The following is a 15,566-nucleotide window of genomic DNA, read 5'->3' as shown; positions in this document are numbered from 1 at the left end:
CAGATTCATTAAGAGGATATAAAATTGTTGTTGAGAGAAAGGTGGGGATAGAGTCTCAGTAAGTGGATCCATTGAGGCAATGAAAGCCTCCAATTATCAAAAGTAATGCATAAATGGAAAAAGCTAAGGGTGGGAACCCATGTTTTAAAGTTAATGTTGACAATTTGACATTCATGTCCTTTGATGAATCATGAAACAAAACTTCAATTAGATATCTTTTCTATGGCAAATTGGCATGATTCACTACTCCATTTTCAATTGCGTAAAATGTCTTTATGAGCAAATATAATATTTAGTCCGGTGTCTGTATCCGGTCGAAAACTGAAGTAAGCAAGGACAAGATAGAAATCTCAAATTGAATATAAAGTATAAACATATAAACTGAGTACATATTAAGGGGTAGAAAAATAGTTGATCTCATCAAATTAGGTCAGGGGTCTTATTCCCATGCAAACCAGTAGAAGGAAAAAAAGGTAAAAAAAATCAGTTAGCTAGGTTAGGTATGTCCTGTTACTGTTAAATTCGGATTCCTGCAGTCAGGGATACCTTGCTTTCGTTCAATCACGTAATCTGAACAGTCCAGTCAAGATCGGTCGATTCATATACTTTCTTAAGATCTAACGGTAGATATAAATCTAAAATCAGAGCCAAATGATCTTTGATCGAACAACTAAATTGCCACATGACATGAATGTAGGAACTCGCTGATGGTAGCCAATCGATTTCCAAGGCAATTAGGTTAAGGTAAACATAGAGCAAATCAAATAAATGTTTTCATCTGTTTAATTATTTTAATGGACACTTTGCTGTCTTCTTTCATGAGTTCCTACATTGCAACTTTTGATGACTTTTTAAATGAAAAGTAAGAAGCATTTGGATCATGAAAAAGATTAAACCACTTTCTTAGTTCTCATCCAACAACTATTTAAAACAATGGTCAGAGACTAACTTCCCCACTAGTTTTCTTTCTTTTCATCCCCTTTGGAATCTCCTCTGAACCAATCCATCAAATCCAGAATCTGGTAACCATGAAGCTCTGCTGGCAGATTTCCATCCATGGTTCTTAAATAAGCATGAAGAGAAGTGTGAAAGTGTGCTGTCACCTCTCACACTCCTCCACTTCCAACAGTTTGTTTGGGCTTTAGCTTTTGGCTTCTGTGATCACCATGGAGGTATGCTCAAACATTCTCTCTGAGTAGCAGAAGAAGCAGATGAGCATTCTCCAAAAGGAGCAGAGACTTTGGCTACAGCCTGGCAAGCCGGCAAGTCACAAAAAGGCAATGGACTCCATTAGGGGTTCGAATGGCTAAATCTCACTCTAAACTATAGTTCTTTATTTTAGAATGTAATAAACATAAAGATGGTCTTCTCTTGAGAAGTTACCAACTTGTGCTGTTCCAAATCACTCAATTTGCAGCTTACTAGAATCTGTTTCTGGCTTCAGTTTCTGCAGATGAGTAGGTAAGTAGACTCTTATCATTCCTGTCCCTTCTCTTCTTGTGTCTGTTATCTTGTTTGTGTTTTGTGTTATGACCTTATGAATAAGAAAAGAATAGTATGATTCTAGTTTCTCAAAGCTTAGGATTGTATTGTTTAGAAAAGCTTCAGAATTCTTATTTGAATGTTGATTGAGCAATTAATTTTCATGCCTCTTGACCCTTCACCAATTCATCCCTCTCCTAAAGCATGAATTCTCTTTTGAATGTTGATTGAGCATTCAAAGTTGTTCAGGGGACTCAATGTTAAACTAGTTTATGCTCTTCATACAAAACGCATTCCAAAAACCGAATGTTTCATGTCAGCAAAAGTAAAATGGAATTATAAAACTAGGAATTACCTACCATTAATGCTTAGTAATTTTCAAGGTTTGTGTTGTTCATGTTAAAAGTACATTTACAGATATCAACTGTTGGATCTGAGTGTTCATAATGGATCATGTCTCCTTAAGAATTAATTACTCAGACTGAGGTCTATAACCAAGGCCACTTTTCTGGTTTCTTCTCCTTTGAATTCAGTGTTGAATCTAACAACCAAATAGTTTGTGTGTAATCGCCATAGCAAGCATGTTAATTTTGTGTATGTCTAGATTTTCATTAAACTCAACATTGCCTTATGTTTGAGATAAAATGACAGTCTTAGTTCTCCGTTGATGCGTTGGTGTTGACGCAATGGGATGTGTGTTTTCACGTCTGCATTATGCAAATGCAAACCAAACAGTCATTTTCAGAGGCTTCATATGTAATGGGGATGTTAGGGTACTGAACTTAGTAGCAGCTCTATTTTAATTGTGTTTCTACTCATTTATTGGCTTAGCAAGGAATATCAACCATTGATAAAAAAAAAGGTGTCAACCACTCAATCTCGTGTTAACACCCTAATCTGCACGTTTCCAATGCCCATTGCAATGGCAAGAAAATGCAGACTCAAAAGTTAAAACAGAAAATAGCCACTTTATAAAGTTAGCCAATTAGAGAGCCCTTTTGCTTTAAAAGAGCATATTCTGTTTTCTATCATCTATCTTCCCATCACAAGAAATCACTAATTGCCAAGTTTGATCCTTCACTTTCTGTAACTAATCCAAGGCTAAGAACTAAATTATGCTCATGATAAACAAATTCTACAGCTTTCGTGGTATTCATTGTGACAACTGTACTTAGAAGTAGATAATAAATACACACAATACACAATACTAACAACACCCTTTGTGATGGACCCCCAAACTGGGAAACAAAGGAATATACATGTATATAAAGAATTGGAAAAGGGGGTATGGAACCATTTTCAGGAGTCTTGCTCAGCTTTTCCAATTGCCTTTACCATGTTTTAACAGAGAAGCATAGAGTAGTTGATTCCAAGTGTCAGGTACTCCAGGCAAGCACCAATGACTACAATCTTGGTGTAGCTCTGCAGAAGCGCGTTCTGCAGCAGTCTTGTATTCCATTCTGTATATAGAAGGATGTCCATCTTTCCTGTAATCTGTCATCCTACTTATGTTCATATATATTACAGGGGTTTTCATCTTTGGGATGACATGGTCTAAAGCCCTCATTTTCGAGGGGTATTTCCTTAAGTGAGTTCCATTCATTATTGGCTCGGTTTCTTTGTGGCACTGTCCTCCTGAATTCCATTGCCCACCCCTGAAAGCAAGTTAGACAGTATTAAAATCTATTTATAATATATTAACAGTACATTTGGTTTCAAGTTTGATACTACTAGAACTGAGACGTGAGTTTAGGCGCTGCCACTTTATCTCTATTTTAGCCATATATATCAATTTTTATCATCTGAACAATATGAGTTGTTACTATTCAACTCTTGCAGTCCATCTAGACCCATACTCAACATTCTAATCCAATATTTATTCCATATTACACCATTACTCTATCTCTGATTCAGACCCACTCATCTACAGGAACTAACCCTTCTAACTCCAAAGACAACTTTTAATATAGAATTAAATTAGTTAAAAACAATTTTTAATCTTCAATAATACTCCAGTTACATCTTTTTTTCCTATTTTCCCTTTAAATCTTGGACTCGGACATTTATCACTTACATTATAAGTGACCTCATGGTCAATAATATTCTACAAAATTTGGTTTTTATTGAGCACAATGGCATGATCCATATAGCCGACCTCACTTAGGGGGGGGATAAAGCTTTCGTTATTGTTGTTGTTTATTATTTAACAAAACAAAACTTCTGTCATAGACTAAATTTATTAAAGCAATGCTTATTCTTCAATAATACTCCAATTACATTTTTTGCACTTTTCCTTTTAAGTCTTGAATAGCATCATTTTGTAGTTTTTATTATATAAGAACGGCAACCATAGCAAAAGGAGCAGTTGAAGCAAAATGGTGAAATGAGTTCATGAATTTTAGTTTTGTATTCCCCCACTGTTATGCTTTGCTGGGCTTTCTTTTTAGATTGGCTAACAAATAATTATATGATAGGGTAGTAAAATTAAAACTCATTTTGGCTTATCAAACTTCTGGAAGAAAATTATGCTATTTAAAAACCAAATGAAGATGAAGGAAAATTGGTCTTCTAATTGTCATGTTTAAGACAAGCGCACAACAAGTTTAAGTCTACTTTATAAAGGCATGCCAAATTGATAGGAATCAGCACATCACTAATGTATACAATTGATACGTTCAAAAAAATATGTATACAATTGATATCCCCACTTAGGAAAATTTAAATAACCATTATGGGGTTTGCATTGACCACTGCTTGTGGCTGAGTCAAATTGTAACTGGTTAATTTTATTGATAGCTGATAATACTAATTACGTAGATAATTTGATTGGTAAGAGGTTAACATGTACGGGTACCTACTATTCTGTGAATATGAATCAGTGTATTGCTATTTGCTAATAGATAATCTGGACAACGGTATAAAAAGTTAAAAACTACAAATACAGTCTCCACATTTAATGTTGTTATAGAATAAACATGGATTAAGTTGGTAGACTCCTAAAAATGGTATAATTTTTCTGAAAGAATCTGGTAGAATATTAAACAAATCATCACAATAACATATATAAAGCAGTTAAAGAAGTTTCATGCAGGACTAAATGTAAAAGTAACTAAAGACTAAAGAGGCTTATAAAAAAAACTAAAGACTAAAGAGGATTGCTGTGACTAGGTTTTCAACCTTTGAGATTACATAAATTATCCACCTCTTGTATACTGTGTAAGTGTAAACTACTAAGGTCTTTCTAATTAAATTTCTTTATACTAGAAGTATAAACTGATCTCGTGCAAGTTCAAATTTAAAAGTATATTATCATCTGGTTCTACAATCTCAAGCTTCAAACAGAAGACATTTTAATTGATATATACATAAATATATTTCCAATAGGGTGAGTGATGTGAGTGAATTTGGGAAAGAGAGTGGTGGTCAATAGCAGAGAGATAGGGATTTGGGCAGTTTGCATGTCTAGTTTTAACTGTTACATAAATTTTCAGCCATAAAGTTAATTCAACATATTTTAGAGTCAATGTAAAGGAAGAAATGAGTAGCAAGTCCAGACTATCAAACTTTGGAAGCTATGTAAAAGACTAATACCTGAAATGGGTAACTGAGTATCCTCTGAAGAAAACCTGAGTTCGATTGGCATTGATATTGTCGTCAATCCACTTAGCCCAAGTGGTCAATGCCCTAGTAAATGCATCCAGAACTTTGAGTCTTGGGTAGACATGGTTGCCTTCTTGATAATAGTCTTCTCTGTAACAGTACCAGATGACAGCAAAATAAAAAACTTACTTCCAAATGCTTATAACTTATTAAGGATAAAAAACATTAAAAAGCAGAACCATTCTGACAAATATCGTGAAAATTTAAGAAGAACCATTCTGACAATGGATTTCAAGAACACTTTGAAGCACCATTCTGACAATGGATTTCAAGAACACTTTGAAGCACGGAACCATAGATAATTTAAAAGCAGTGTTTATATATTAGACAGACTGAACTTACCCCTTCGATGTTTTCTCATGGGTCCACCAGTGGCCTGTATTGAAGACTATTATATCAGCATCATGATACATGGAAGTTGTCTGATCCATCAAATCCAACCTTAAGGTCTCAAATGACCCATTTTTGCCTTTGAAAGTTGACTCTCGAACAATAAACGGTGAGCTAACAAAATCCACAGAACAATTATAATCCTACAAATATAACCCAAAACAAAACATCAATGAGTAACATTACAAGGTTTATACTAGGCAAAATCTCACAGATGTACCAGAAACTTGCCTCAAACATAAAAGCATAGACACCTTTCTTCTTAAATTCTGTTCTCCCTGAAATTTCATAGACACGTTTTTTGTCCCTAATGCTTTGCCATAGAATACACACCATGGACTCCCACATGTTCCTGTTCAGTGAATCCCCCACAAAAACCAGCTTCTGTCCTCGCAACTTTTCCAGAAAATCAGTTGCATTCAAACTGAGGTCACATCAATATTAATCAACCATTCAACATACAAGGAATGCGTTTATTTATTCAATGGTTTAAAATAACTGACATGACTGTAAACCAAAACTACATTGTGGTTCTTCCAAATGCACCCCACTCACATTTTAGCCCCATAATTAACATAATGTATGACTCAGTTCTTAAATTAATCAAACTTGGATAACTTAATCAATCCTTTTGCTATCTTTAATAGGGAGTAATGTGAAGTGAGTTCGTAGTTTAAGGGCTGAATCACACACATCATTTCAATGAAGTACATTTCAAGGGATCAAACTACCATTATACTCAATTTGACACCTAAAATTGTTCACCTGTCCTTTCTTCCCTTTATAAAAACCCCAATATAGGAAATGAATCTCCTTTTCCCTTCTACCCCTTCTTCACTATACCTTTTCTTTTGGTGCGGTGAAAAATTTAAGGGAAGGAAGGTAGCCTACAGTGATATCCTATTCCCTTCCCTTTCCACTCTATCCCTTTGTCTCTGAAACTTACAAGCATTTACAATAAGGAGGACCAAGCAATAATTTACTCTTATATTCTGCAGAAATTTAGTTCACCAGCAAGATTCCCTTTGAATTTATTGTCACAACTCACACCAATCAAACTGAAACTCCATGAAAATTAGCAATCCTACTGATTCATTGTAATTCCTTACTCACATAAAAACATAGAAAACTTGCTTTGACTTTTTTACTTTGTCCTATTCTGAATTAAAAATATTTCTCAGTTCATAGTGTAAACTAGTAATCAATAATCATACCTTGGAATGTCACACCCATTTGGCTTCCATTTCCAATTCACATATTCACTGTCAGGCCTCCCATTAAGATGACAATCAAAATCCCTATCCACATAAGGACAAGAACCCAATGGGTAGTATGGCTTTGAATCATCATCTCTAACCCAACTTCCATCAAATATGTCACAATTTCCGAGGAAACCATCCTGCATTTTCTTCATCAACTCCCCTTCATTCTTTCCCTCCACAGCATTTCCATCCAACGACGAATTTCCCATATTGTTGTTTTCCTTCTGTAACCCTCCTTCCATAGTTTTCTGCATCACCGTGTCGGTGTTCACTTCAACCGACACGCTTAAATTCGCAGCAATTTCTCTTTTCCCACCGAGCAAGGCTCCTCCATCTTTAGCCACCCCATTAGGATCCGAGAAATTCTCTTTTCCAGCGACCAATGCACCTGTTTCCGGTGGAAACCCTTGTTCTTCAGCATGCAAGCTTGCATTTCCACGATGGTTATTCAGATTCCCGAGATGGGTTTTCTCCAAAGCCTCCACTGACACATTCACTTCACTTTTTCTCTGCAGAGAACTCACGGAAGCGTTGCTCGAAGGGGAGGTGGAAAAGGGGAAATGCCAGGAAGAAGAGGAAGAGTTTTGATCAGATCCTTGGAGAAGGACTTGGACATTGGGAACCTTGAAGGAAGGATTGAGGAAGAGAAGAGTGAGGAAGAGGAGAGAAGCACCAATGCCTAAACTGAAACCGGACAAGACCTTTCTCCTCTGAGAGAGAAATGGCTCTGAGAATGGTAGTTTCTTGTTGGAGTCCATGGAGAAGAAATGGAACAAAGCCAATGCATAGAAGAAGAACCGTGTTTGGAAGAAGAGAAAGAAACACAAGAACGTGGTTTCAGAGATGAGTGGCAGTGGCAGTGGCAATGGCAGAGAGTGAGTGGAGAGTGGGAACAAGAACAATGCACCTGTGTATTGTAGGGTTGTGACACTGCATAATTGATAATACTATGAGTCGGTTTTTTTTTTCCTAGGACGAATCTTAAAGTGATCGAAAGTAAATGGTAAAAATGGTCAAGATCTAGTTCTAGCTTTTAGGATAATCTTTCAAATTACAAAATTGAAACGAACCACCTTATTAAAATTGTAACTGATTAGCATTTCCATACGTTAAACTCAACAGTGAACAGCCATTAACTTAGCATTCTTTCTAAAATTTAAATATCAATGGTATGTATTCATATTCAATTCTCATTAAACTCAAGGTGTCAAAATATTACTTCATCAACAAGTCGTATATTCAAACTTTCATACCCCTTGAAATGAAATAAATGCAAGTTTTTTGCAACCAGTACTTTTTTAGTTCGACAGTTTTCCAGCCACAACTTTCTTTACCTGTGCATATCTCACCCTAAATTTATAAGTAAAAAATATATATATGCGATTCAGAAAGAAATTATAGTACATATTTATCTTTATGGATGAGTGCACATATGAAATCACGTTATTCAAAAATTACACATGATTATGGGTTAAGATCATAGATCTGTGTTTTTAATAGTGAGATCAAACACCCATTACGGCTAAGATTGTACATATTTAGTATCCTTGTCGGTTTATAGTATTAATCAAATGATCAGTTACTAACAAACTATATTTTTTTGAACTCACTAACAAACTATATTTAAATGTATAACATCTACGCATCATTCCACTAAAAAAACATCTACGCATACATGTAATATTTATTTACTAAATAATAATTTAATCATTGATGCAGCAGCTCAATGAGTACAAATGTAGAGGTTGAGGGTAGTTTGGTCAAAGCGTAAAAAGGCCAAAAGGCCATGAGTTAACGGAGGCCCAAAAAGAGAAGGAAAAAAAGTTAGAAATCCCACCGACACATACTTGTCTGAGGCGTCCCTCCTCTTAAAAAGGTGTCAACTTTCATGGAAGAGCATATGTTGGTGCCAGTTCATTGACATTTGTAATGGTGACACTGTGACACGTGACCAATTCATGAAAGCAGCAAATGATTCTACTGTCTCGAGTTAAACATCAAATTGATTTATGAACGTGTTGGATGTTGGCATGTAGAGATTAATTTAGTTGACATTTTACGCGATCAAAAATCGTGATCACAGTGTTATTGTATTCTTCTAAAGATGAATTGAAGGACGTCCAACATTTTTTAGGGATCAATTTGATTATTCACTTTTTAAGGGGTCTCTATTATGCAGAAATTATTTTTAAAGATATCTACATAGTGGTTAAATGTCATTTATTAATTTCATTATTTTCTATAACTAACCCACCAAATCAGATTCGCGATGAAATTCGCAGTGAATTAATATGGTCTAAATCTAATGCACTGAATCATGACATAACTTAAGGGTTGAGCCTATATTTATGCAATGTGGCATATCTATATTTTGAATGGGATTTGTAAGATTAAGATATTTGTTAGGTTCTCTCTTCGTTAACTTATTAGGTCTTCTAGTTCTAGGTCCTTGTTTGAATGTAGAATAGAACAAAAAGTTACCTAATCCTTATTTCTTGGTCATTTGCTATAATTAACCATGTATAGGGCTAACGAATTGGTCAACACATGACTTGTATGGCTTTCTCTTATATACCCTATAGGCAATGACAACCACAACATACCTATAAGGGACCCATTAGTAGTACCCAAAAATTACATGTTTGTTTAGTGTAGTATTAAAATTAACAGTGAATTCCAATCAGTAAAAAGTGTCTGTGTAATTTAATTCCCCGACCTATAAGCAAACCTTATTCCCATTCATTTTTCTCTCTTGGCCAAGTCTTTATCCTAGGCTTAGGCCTGAAAGATAGGGATACAATTTTTCTTTCAAAGCAATAAAACTTAACTACCAACTTGATAGGCCATAATCCATTCAAACATTATTATATGGGCTTGTCTCTAGCTAAAACGATAGTTCTATTATTGAATGACTTAGAAATATCATTCAATGAGCACATCACACCTAGAGTTGAAACTAACATACTTGTACCAAGACTTAATGATAACTGCAGCCAACCACTCATGTTTTATTATTAACTATTTACTCTAATTTATCTTCTCATCCCATGCTTCCAAGTATTCTTCCTTTGCAACTACCATCATCAAGTCCTCATCAATATCCATTCTCCAAATTTCTTCTTGAAATTACTATACAAGTGCCCAAGGAAAAGTTAAGCTATAGTACTTCTAACATCTCTTCAAATGTAGGTATCTATACTAGAAAATTAGACAAAATTGCTTAATGGAAAAGACCTGTCTTTGGGTTGTGACATCACCAGTACCCTCAAGCATAAGATTGAGAAACCACCTCTAACTATATTTTGTTTTAGTTTCAATAATAGTAAAAGCAAGTGGTAAGTACTGAAAATTAAGATATCTTCTCACTGCTATCAACTGTTATGCCCCATATTAGTTTTAAGTTCACATCCATACTCCTATGAATAGTCTAAACTCCAAGAATTTCCCCTTGCATCCATACTCCTATCAATGTTTACAACATAAAGTCCATTTAACATGGTGCACTATATAACTCAAATACACTAGCCCAGGTTTAAACACCTGAAAATTCATTCAGTTACTTGTAAACCCAATATTACAGGTCACCACTATCAAAACCAATTCACAATTTCCAGATAAAGGGCATATACCCTAAAATAACATTTTCATTAAACTCTAAACGATACATGTCAATCATATTGGAGCAAGATAATGAATATTATTTTAAAGCAAGTACTTGATTATCCATGATGCTCAGCTCAAGAATTCCAACACTGAATTTGTTCATAGGCTAGAGTGAACAATTCTGCAGATGAAGTCTAGCCAATGTACATCTGAGTCCTACACTTGGTGAAATCACCTGAGATTACATGATCACTTAGACTTCTTTCCTTGTTTTTTCTTGATAACTTCATCAACATACATTATGCCCTTCCCTTTGTAAACTTCAGGTGGCTTACAGTTCCGAACAGTAGCTGCAAACTGGTGCACCCTTTGCTTGTCTATTCCAGTGCAGCAAACTACATTGTTTTTGAAACAGAAAACACGAACTGCAGGAGGCACAGTTAATTCCACCTCATGACTATAACCCAATTTGAGAAGCAACAGCCGCCCTGCAGCTTCAGCCCTCGCTTTGTACCCAACACCCACAATCTTAAGAAAGCGAAAATATTTGGCCTCCATCAATTCCAAAGCAAATCGGTTGCCTAAAATTATGGAAAACTAAAAGAAGTTCAGATAAATTGAACCAAACCAGGAGAAAGAAAATACAAAATAGCAAGGGTCTGCATCCTATCTTCCATAGATAATAGTATAAAAACATCGACTACAATTTGTGACTAAGCCATTGCAGACAGGATTAGGTGCTGCCGTGCTGCATTTTAGTGCTTGTCTTAAGCCGTATAATTATCTTTCACAAAGATTTGGTCCTATTCTGAGAAGAATGGCCGCGCGAAAAATCCATAAATAAAGAGAATGACCCTTGTATGCCTAAGTTGAGACAGAGCTAAGGCTTGTTAATAGCGCGCTATAGCGTAGCGCCATGGGGGTTCACTGCTACTCCACTATTCACCGCTATAGCGCCACAATAGCGCTCGAAATAACATTTTTTGGGCTTGCCGCTACGCTACACTATCCGCCATTAACAACCCTGAGCTAAACTATGTCCAATTGTCCATAGTTGAAATTCAAACAACATCTCCCTCTGAGTTACCATTCCTACTTACACTCTTCAATGCGGTGGTTCTACGAGATTCTATTACTATCAATTAGGTTAATAAGAAGCAGAAAAATCTACAAACAATCTAGTAAAACATGAACTGCATCGAGGAAAATTGTTGGCCCTCCTTAGTCTACTACATTATGCTAACAAAATCTCATTCGCTACTAAAGATTGACAACCTTTTCACATCGCTAAACAGACAAGAACATAGAAGAGAAACAGCAGTCTTAAACAGAGTGAAATGTGAAGAGATAAAAACTGTTCATACCTGAACGGAGGTCGGAGGAGCACTGAACGGTGGGTACGACGGCGAACGAATGGGACGGCCGCGCGGAGAACGGCGGAGCTCCTAGCAGATCAGGACTACGGGGAGTGCGGTAGACGGCGGATGAGGGAGAAGATCGATCACGGAGTGTGGGTCTTGGAGGAGGAGCAGCTAAGATAAGTGAATATAACCTAATTTCATTTTGAGTGAGTGACAATGTGAAAGAGTATGATTGATTTTCTTAATTCACTAACGAAAAAAAAATAGGCTTAATTGCAACTTTGGTCCCCGACGTTTACCAATACCATGATTTTGGTCCCCCGCCTAATTTAATTACATGGATGGTCCCCGACGTTGTAGGTCGTGTGCAACGTTAGTCCTACCGTTTATTTCTTAATGGAGGAGACTTACGTGAACGATATTTAGTACAATTCTTTTATGTGGGGATATAATCTTAATAGTAAATCCTTGGTTCATAATTAGGTTTCATTCATAATTATAATTAGGATTTACTACAAGGATTTACCCAACCCTAAGTATTTTGTAACTCTAATTTTAGATTGGGTGGTTGGGTCAGGAAAACGTTTCACCGGCTAAGAAAATCAATCATACTCTTTCACATTGTCACTCACTCAAAATGAAATTAGGTTATATTCACTTATCTTAGCTGCTCCTCCTCCAAGACCCACACTCCGTGATCGATCTTCTCCCTCATCCGCCGTCTACCGCACTCCCCGTAGTCCTGATCTGCTAGGAGCTCCGCCGTTCTCCGCGCGGCCGTCCCATTCGTTCGCCGTCGTACCCACCGTTCAGTGCTCCTCCGACCTCCGTTCAGGTATGAACAGTTTTTATCTCTTCACATTTCACTCTGTTTAAGACTGCTGTTTCTCTTCTATGTTCTTGTCTGTTTAGCGATGTGAAAAGGTTGTCAATCTTTAGTAGCGAATGAGATTTTGTTAGCATAATGTAGTAGACTAAGGAGGGCCAACAATTTTCCTCGATGCAGTTCATGTTTTACTAGATTGTTTGTAGATTTTTCTGCTTCTTATTAACCTAATTGATAGTAATAGAATCTCGTAGAACCACCGCATTGAAGAGTGTAAGTAGGAATGGTAACTCAGAGGGAGATGTTGTTTGAATTTCAACTATGGACAATTGGACATAGTTTAGCTCAGGGTTGTTAATGGCGGATAGTGTAGCGTAGCGGCAAGCCCAAAAAATGTTATTTCGAGCGCTATTGTGGCGCTATAGCGGTGAATAGTGGAGTAGCAGTGAACCCCCATGGCGCTACGCTATAGCGCGCTATTAACAAGCCTTAGCTCTGTCTCAACTTAGGCATACAAGGGTCATTCTCTTTATTTATGGATTTTTCGCGCGGCCATTCTTCTCAGAATAGGACCAAATCTTTGTGAAAGATAATTATACGGCTTAAGACAAGCACTAAAATGCAGCACGGCAGCACCTAATCCTGTCTGCAATGGCTTAGTCACAAATTGTAGTCGATGTTTTTATACTATTATCTATGGAAGATAGGATGTTTTTACCTTGATCTAACCGTTCGAGAAGTTTCTCAGCAGCAAAGGTTTCACCGGCTTGACGCATAGACTTGAGGACGAGGTTAAACGATGCCGTATTAGGGACGACGTTGAAATCATCCATCTGAGCAAGGATGTCGAGCAACTCAGCCGCGGAGGCTCCGATCATGAGGTTGGCCCTGAGGTAGTGATTGTAGAGGTTAACATCAGGCATGTTAGGCTTCCCATTTTTGTCGAGAGACCTCACCCAAGCCTCGAACAGATCCTTCACCTCATCCCATTTCTGCGACGCCATGTATTCACCGAACAAGTTCTGAAGCTCGAGGGAGTCGTAGGATTCCGACAATGTGGTGCGGCCGGTGTAGCCGAGGGGGGCGATGGTGCTGGAGGAGGCGGAGGGGCGTGGATTGGGGTTCCGCCAATTCTCGCCGTAAAGAGGGCTGCCGGAGGCGGGATTGGGAGGGAGAGGGGAGGCGGCGGGGTTGGGGTTAGGGGTGGGTTCGGCGAGCTCGGGTTCTTGAGAGAGGAAGGGGAATGTGGCGATGGTACGGATGGCGGTGGGTTTGGAGAGAAGGAAGCGAGATCGATGGAGGATCGCCATTTGTGACATGGTGGAGAGTGTGTGAGAGAGTGAGTGTGAGGTTTGAACTGTGAATGGGTTTAACGCATCTAGGGTTTCTGTGCGTGCTTTGGATTCAGCCCGGGTAGGGAACGGGGATGGTGGTGAATCTGGTGAGTGATGAAATGAAATGGTAAGTTTGAGGTTTTTTTGTTTGGAGGGGAAATGGATTGGAAGTTGGGCTTTGATTATCAGGGAGAGGCCCAGTGAACTCTTTCTTGTTCAACATTTGGGTTGGGCCTGAAACGTTTTCCTGACCCAACCACCCAATCTAATAATAATAATAATTAGTACAATTCTTTTATGTGGGGATATAATCTTAATAGTAAATCCTTGGTTCATAATTAGGTTTCATTAGATATATTTATTGAAAATGATCGATGAAGATAGTAATTGGGGGATACATTTCGAACATGTGCATCACAATATTTTGTGAGGTTAAAACTCGCCTCATATCAGCACAAATATGTAAGTCAATTGCATATAATATAAGCGCTCATATTTGTTTCATACATAAATCAATTCCCTTATGTTGTTTGATTGGCTTGGATTTGTAACCTTAAACTAAACTCTCTTATATGACATATAAACTCTCATGGGAGGAGGGGGTATGAGGGTATCATCCGCGAAGAACGTGGATGCTGGCTCCATGGCTTCTTTTCATACGCGGAGAGCGGTAGTGCTTTAATGGCCGAAGCGCGTGCATTGAAGGAGGGTCTTCATCTAGCTTGGGAAAGAGGTTATAGGCATATGGTTTGTGAAATGGATTGTGTGAAGTTGATCTTGTTGTTGGAGGAAGAGGAGAGTAGGAGGTCTTGCCCAGTGTTTCATGAGATTGGAAGTCTATTGAGCATGGATTGGAATGTGGAGGTGGTCAAGATTGACAGGGATTGAAACACTATCGGAGATATTATTGTGAAGTGAGGTGCGCGCTCGCTAAGTTTGGGTGTTCACTACTTGGAGAGCCCTCTCCTGGAGGTGGCAACTTTCGTCACGAAGGACTCATTTTCTGTTGTTTAGTTGCTTGTTAGTTGTCTAGTTTTCCAAAGAAGAAGAAAAAAAAGGCGCCACCCCACTGACCCACTCCACTCCACCCTCTTGATTTCAGTTGAGCAAACAGAACCTAAATTTAACACCAGCAAGGCAGCAATGTACTTTACACAATGTGTTAACTGATATTTTGTAGGTTTAGTCCTCATCATACCTCACTTGCACTATTAACATAGCAGAAATTGTCAACTCAAGCCACTACACCCATCAATGGACCAGTTTTCTTTCTCTCTCTTTTTTGTAAGTTGCTCATTCCGAAGTCTGGCATGCCACAAGTCACATGGTGCTTGCAAAATGAATGATCACCACTCACCAAGAATTGTCCCAGAGGGTTAGCTCAAGTAGTAAGAGCTAGGGGACATGAGGGTGAGGAGGGAAAGGTCCAGGGTTCGAATCGTGAAAGAGAACTTTGAAGGAATTTTCTAACTTACTACCAACTAACCATTAACATTCGCCTAAAAAAAAAAACCACTCACCAAGAACCAGCCCAGGATTTTACCATTTTGAACTAAAAAAATTACTTCATAAGCTTTTCCTCATAATTAATTCTAACTTTAGCAGATATTGTAGAACCATTTCCAAACATGTTGATTGTTTATCCGTA

General features: G+C 37.6%; 2 protein-coding genes across 2 annotated transcripts; both read right to left on the bottom strand.

Annotated features, from left to right (window-relative positions):
- Window positions 1-2,573: 2,573 nt before the first annotated feature.
- LOC130740033 (protein trichome birefringence-like 2) lies at window positions 2,574-7,800 on the bottom strand. Its single transcript, XM_057592527.1, has 5 exons — window positions 6,747-7,800; window positions 5,764-5,956; window positions 5,485-5,675; window positions 5,074-5,232; window positions 2,574-3,137 (listed from the first exon to the last, which is right to left on the bottom strand). The coding sequence occupies exons 1-5, from the start codon at window positions 7,550-7,552 to the stop codon at window positions 2,795-2,797; spliced, it is 1,692 nt and encodes a 563-aa protein (XP_057448510.1). The 5' UTR covers window positions 7,553-7,800; the 3' UTR covers window positions 2,574-2,794.
- Window positions 7,801-10,401: 2,601 nt separating this feature from the next.
- Window positions 10,402-14,037, bottom strand: LOC130740032 (pentatricopeptide repeat-containing protein At1g26460, mitochondrial-like). Its single transcript, XM_057592526.1, has 2 exons — window positions 13,303-14,037; window positions 10,402-10,978 (listed from the first exon to the last, which is right to left on the bottom strand). Exons 1-2 carry the CDS (start codon window positions 13,901-13,903, stop codon window positions 10,647-10,649), a joined length of 933 nt encoding a protein of 310 aa, XP_057448509.1. The 5' UTR covers window positions 13,904-14,037; the 3' UTR covers window positions 10,402-10,646.
- Between the last annotated feature and the right edge of the window lie 1,529 nt (window positions 14,038-15,566).

The sequence above is a fragment of the Lotus japonicus genome, chromosome 2, assembly GCF_012489685.1.
Source record: "Lotus japonicus ecotype B-129 chromosome 2, LjGifu_v1.2".
NCBI lineage: Eukaryota > Viridiplantae > Streptophyta > Magnoliopsida > Fabales > Fabaceae > Lotus > Lotus japonicus.
The sequence above is the reverse complement of the archived record's forward strand: the minus strand, read 5'-3'. Positions and strand labels throughout refer to the sequence as shown.

Coding starts and splice junctions, on each gene's coding strand:
- LOC130740032 (XM_057592526.1), bottom strand. CDS start 13,903: ATGTCACAAATGGCGATCCTCCATCGATCTCGCTTCCTTCTCTCCAAA. Junction 10,979..13,302: donor TCTCGAACGGTTAGATCAAG/GTAAAAACATCC, acceptor CCATAATTTTAG/GCAACCGATTTGCTTTGGAA.
- LOC130740033 (XM_057592527.1), bottom strand. CDS start 7,552: ATGGACTCCAACAAGAAACTACCATTCTCAGAGCCATTTCTCTCTCAG. Junction 5,676..5,763: donor TCTATGCTTTTATGTTTGAG/GCAAGTTTCTGG, acceptor TTATATTTGTAG/GATTATAATTGTTCTGTGGA. Junction 5,233..5,484: donor CATGAGAAAACATCGAAGGG/GTAAGTTCAGTC, acceptor GTACTGTTACAG/AGAAGACTATTATCAAGAAG.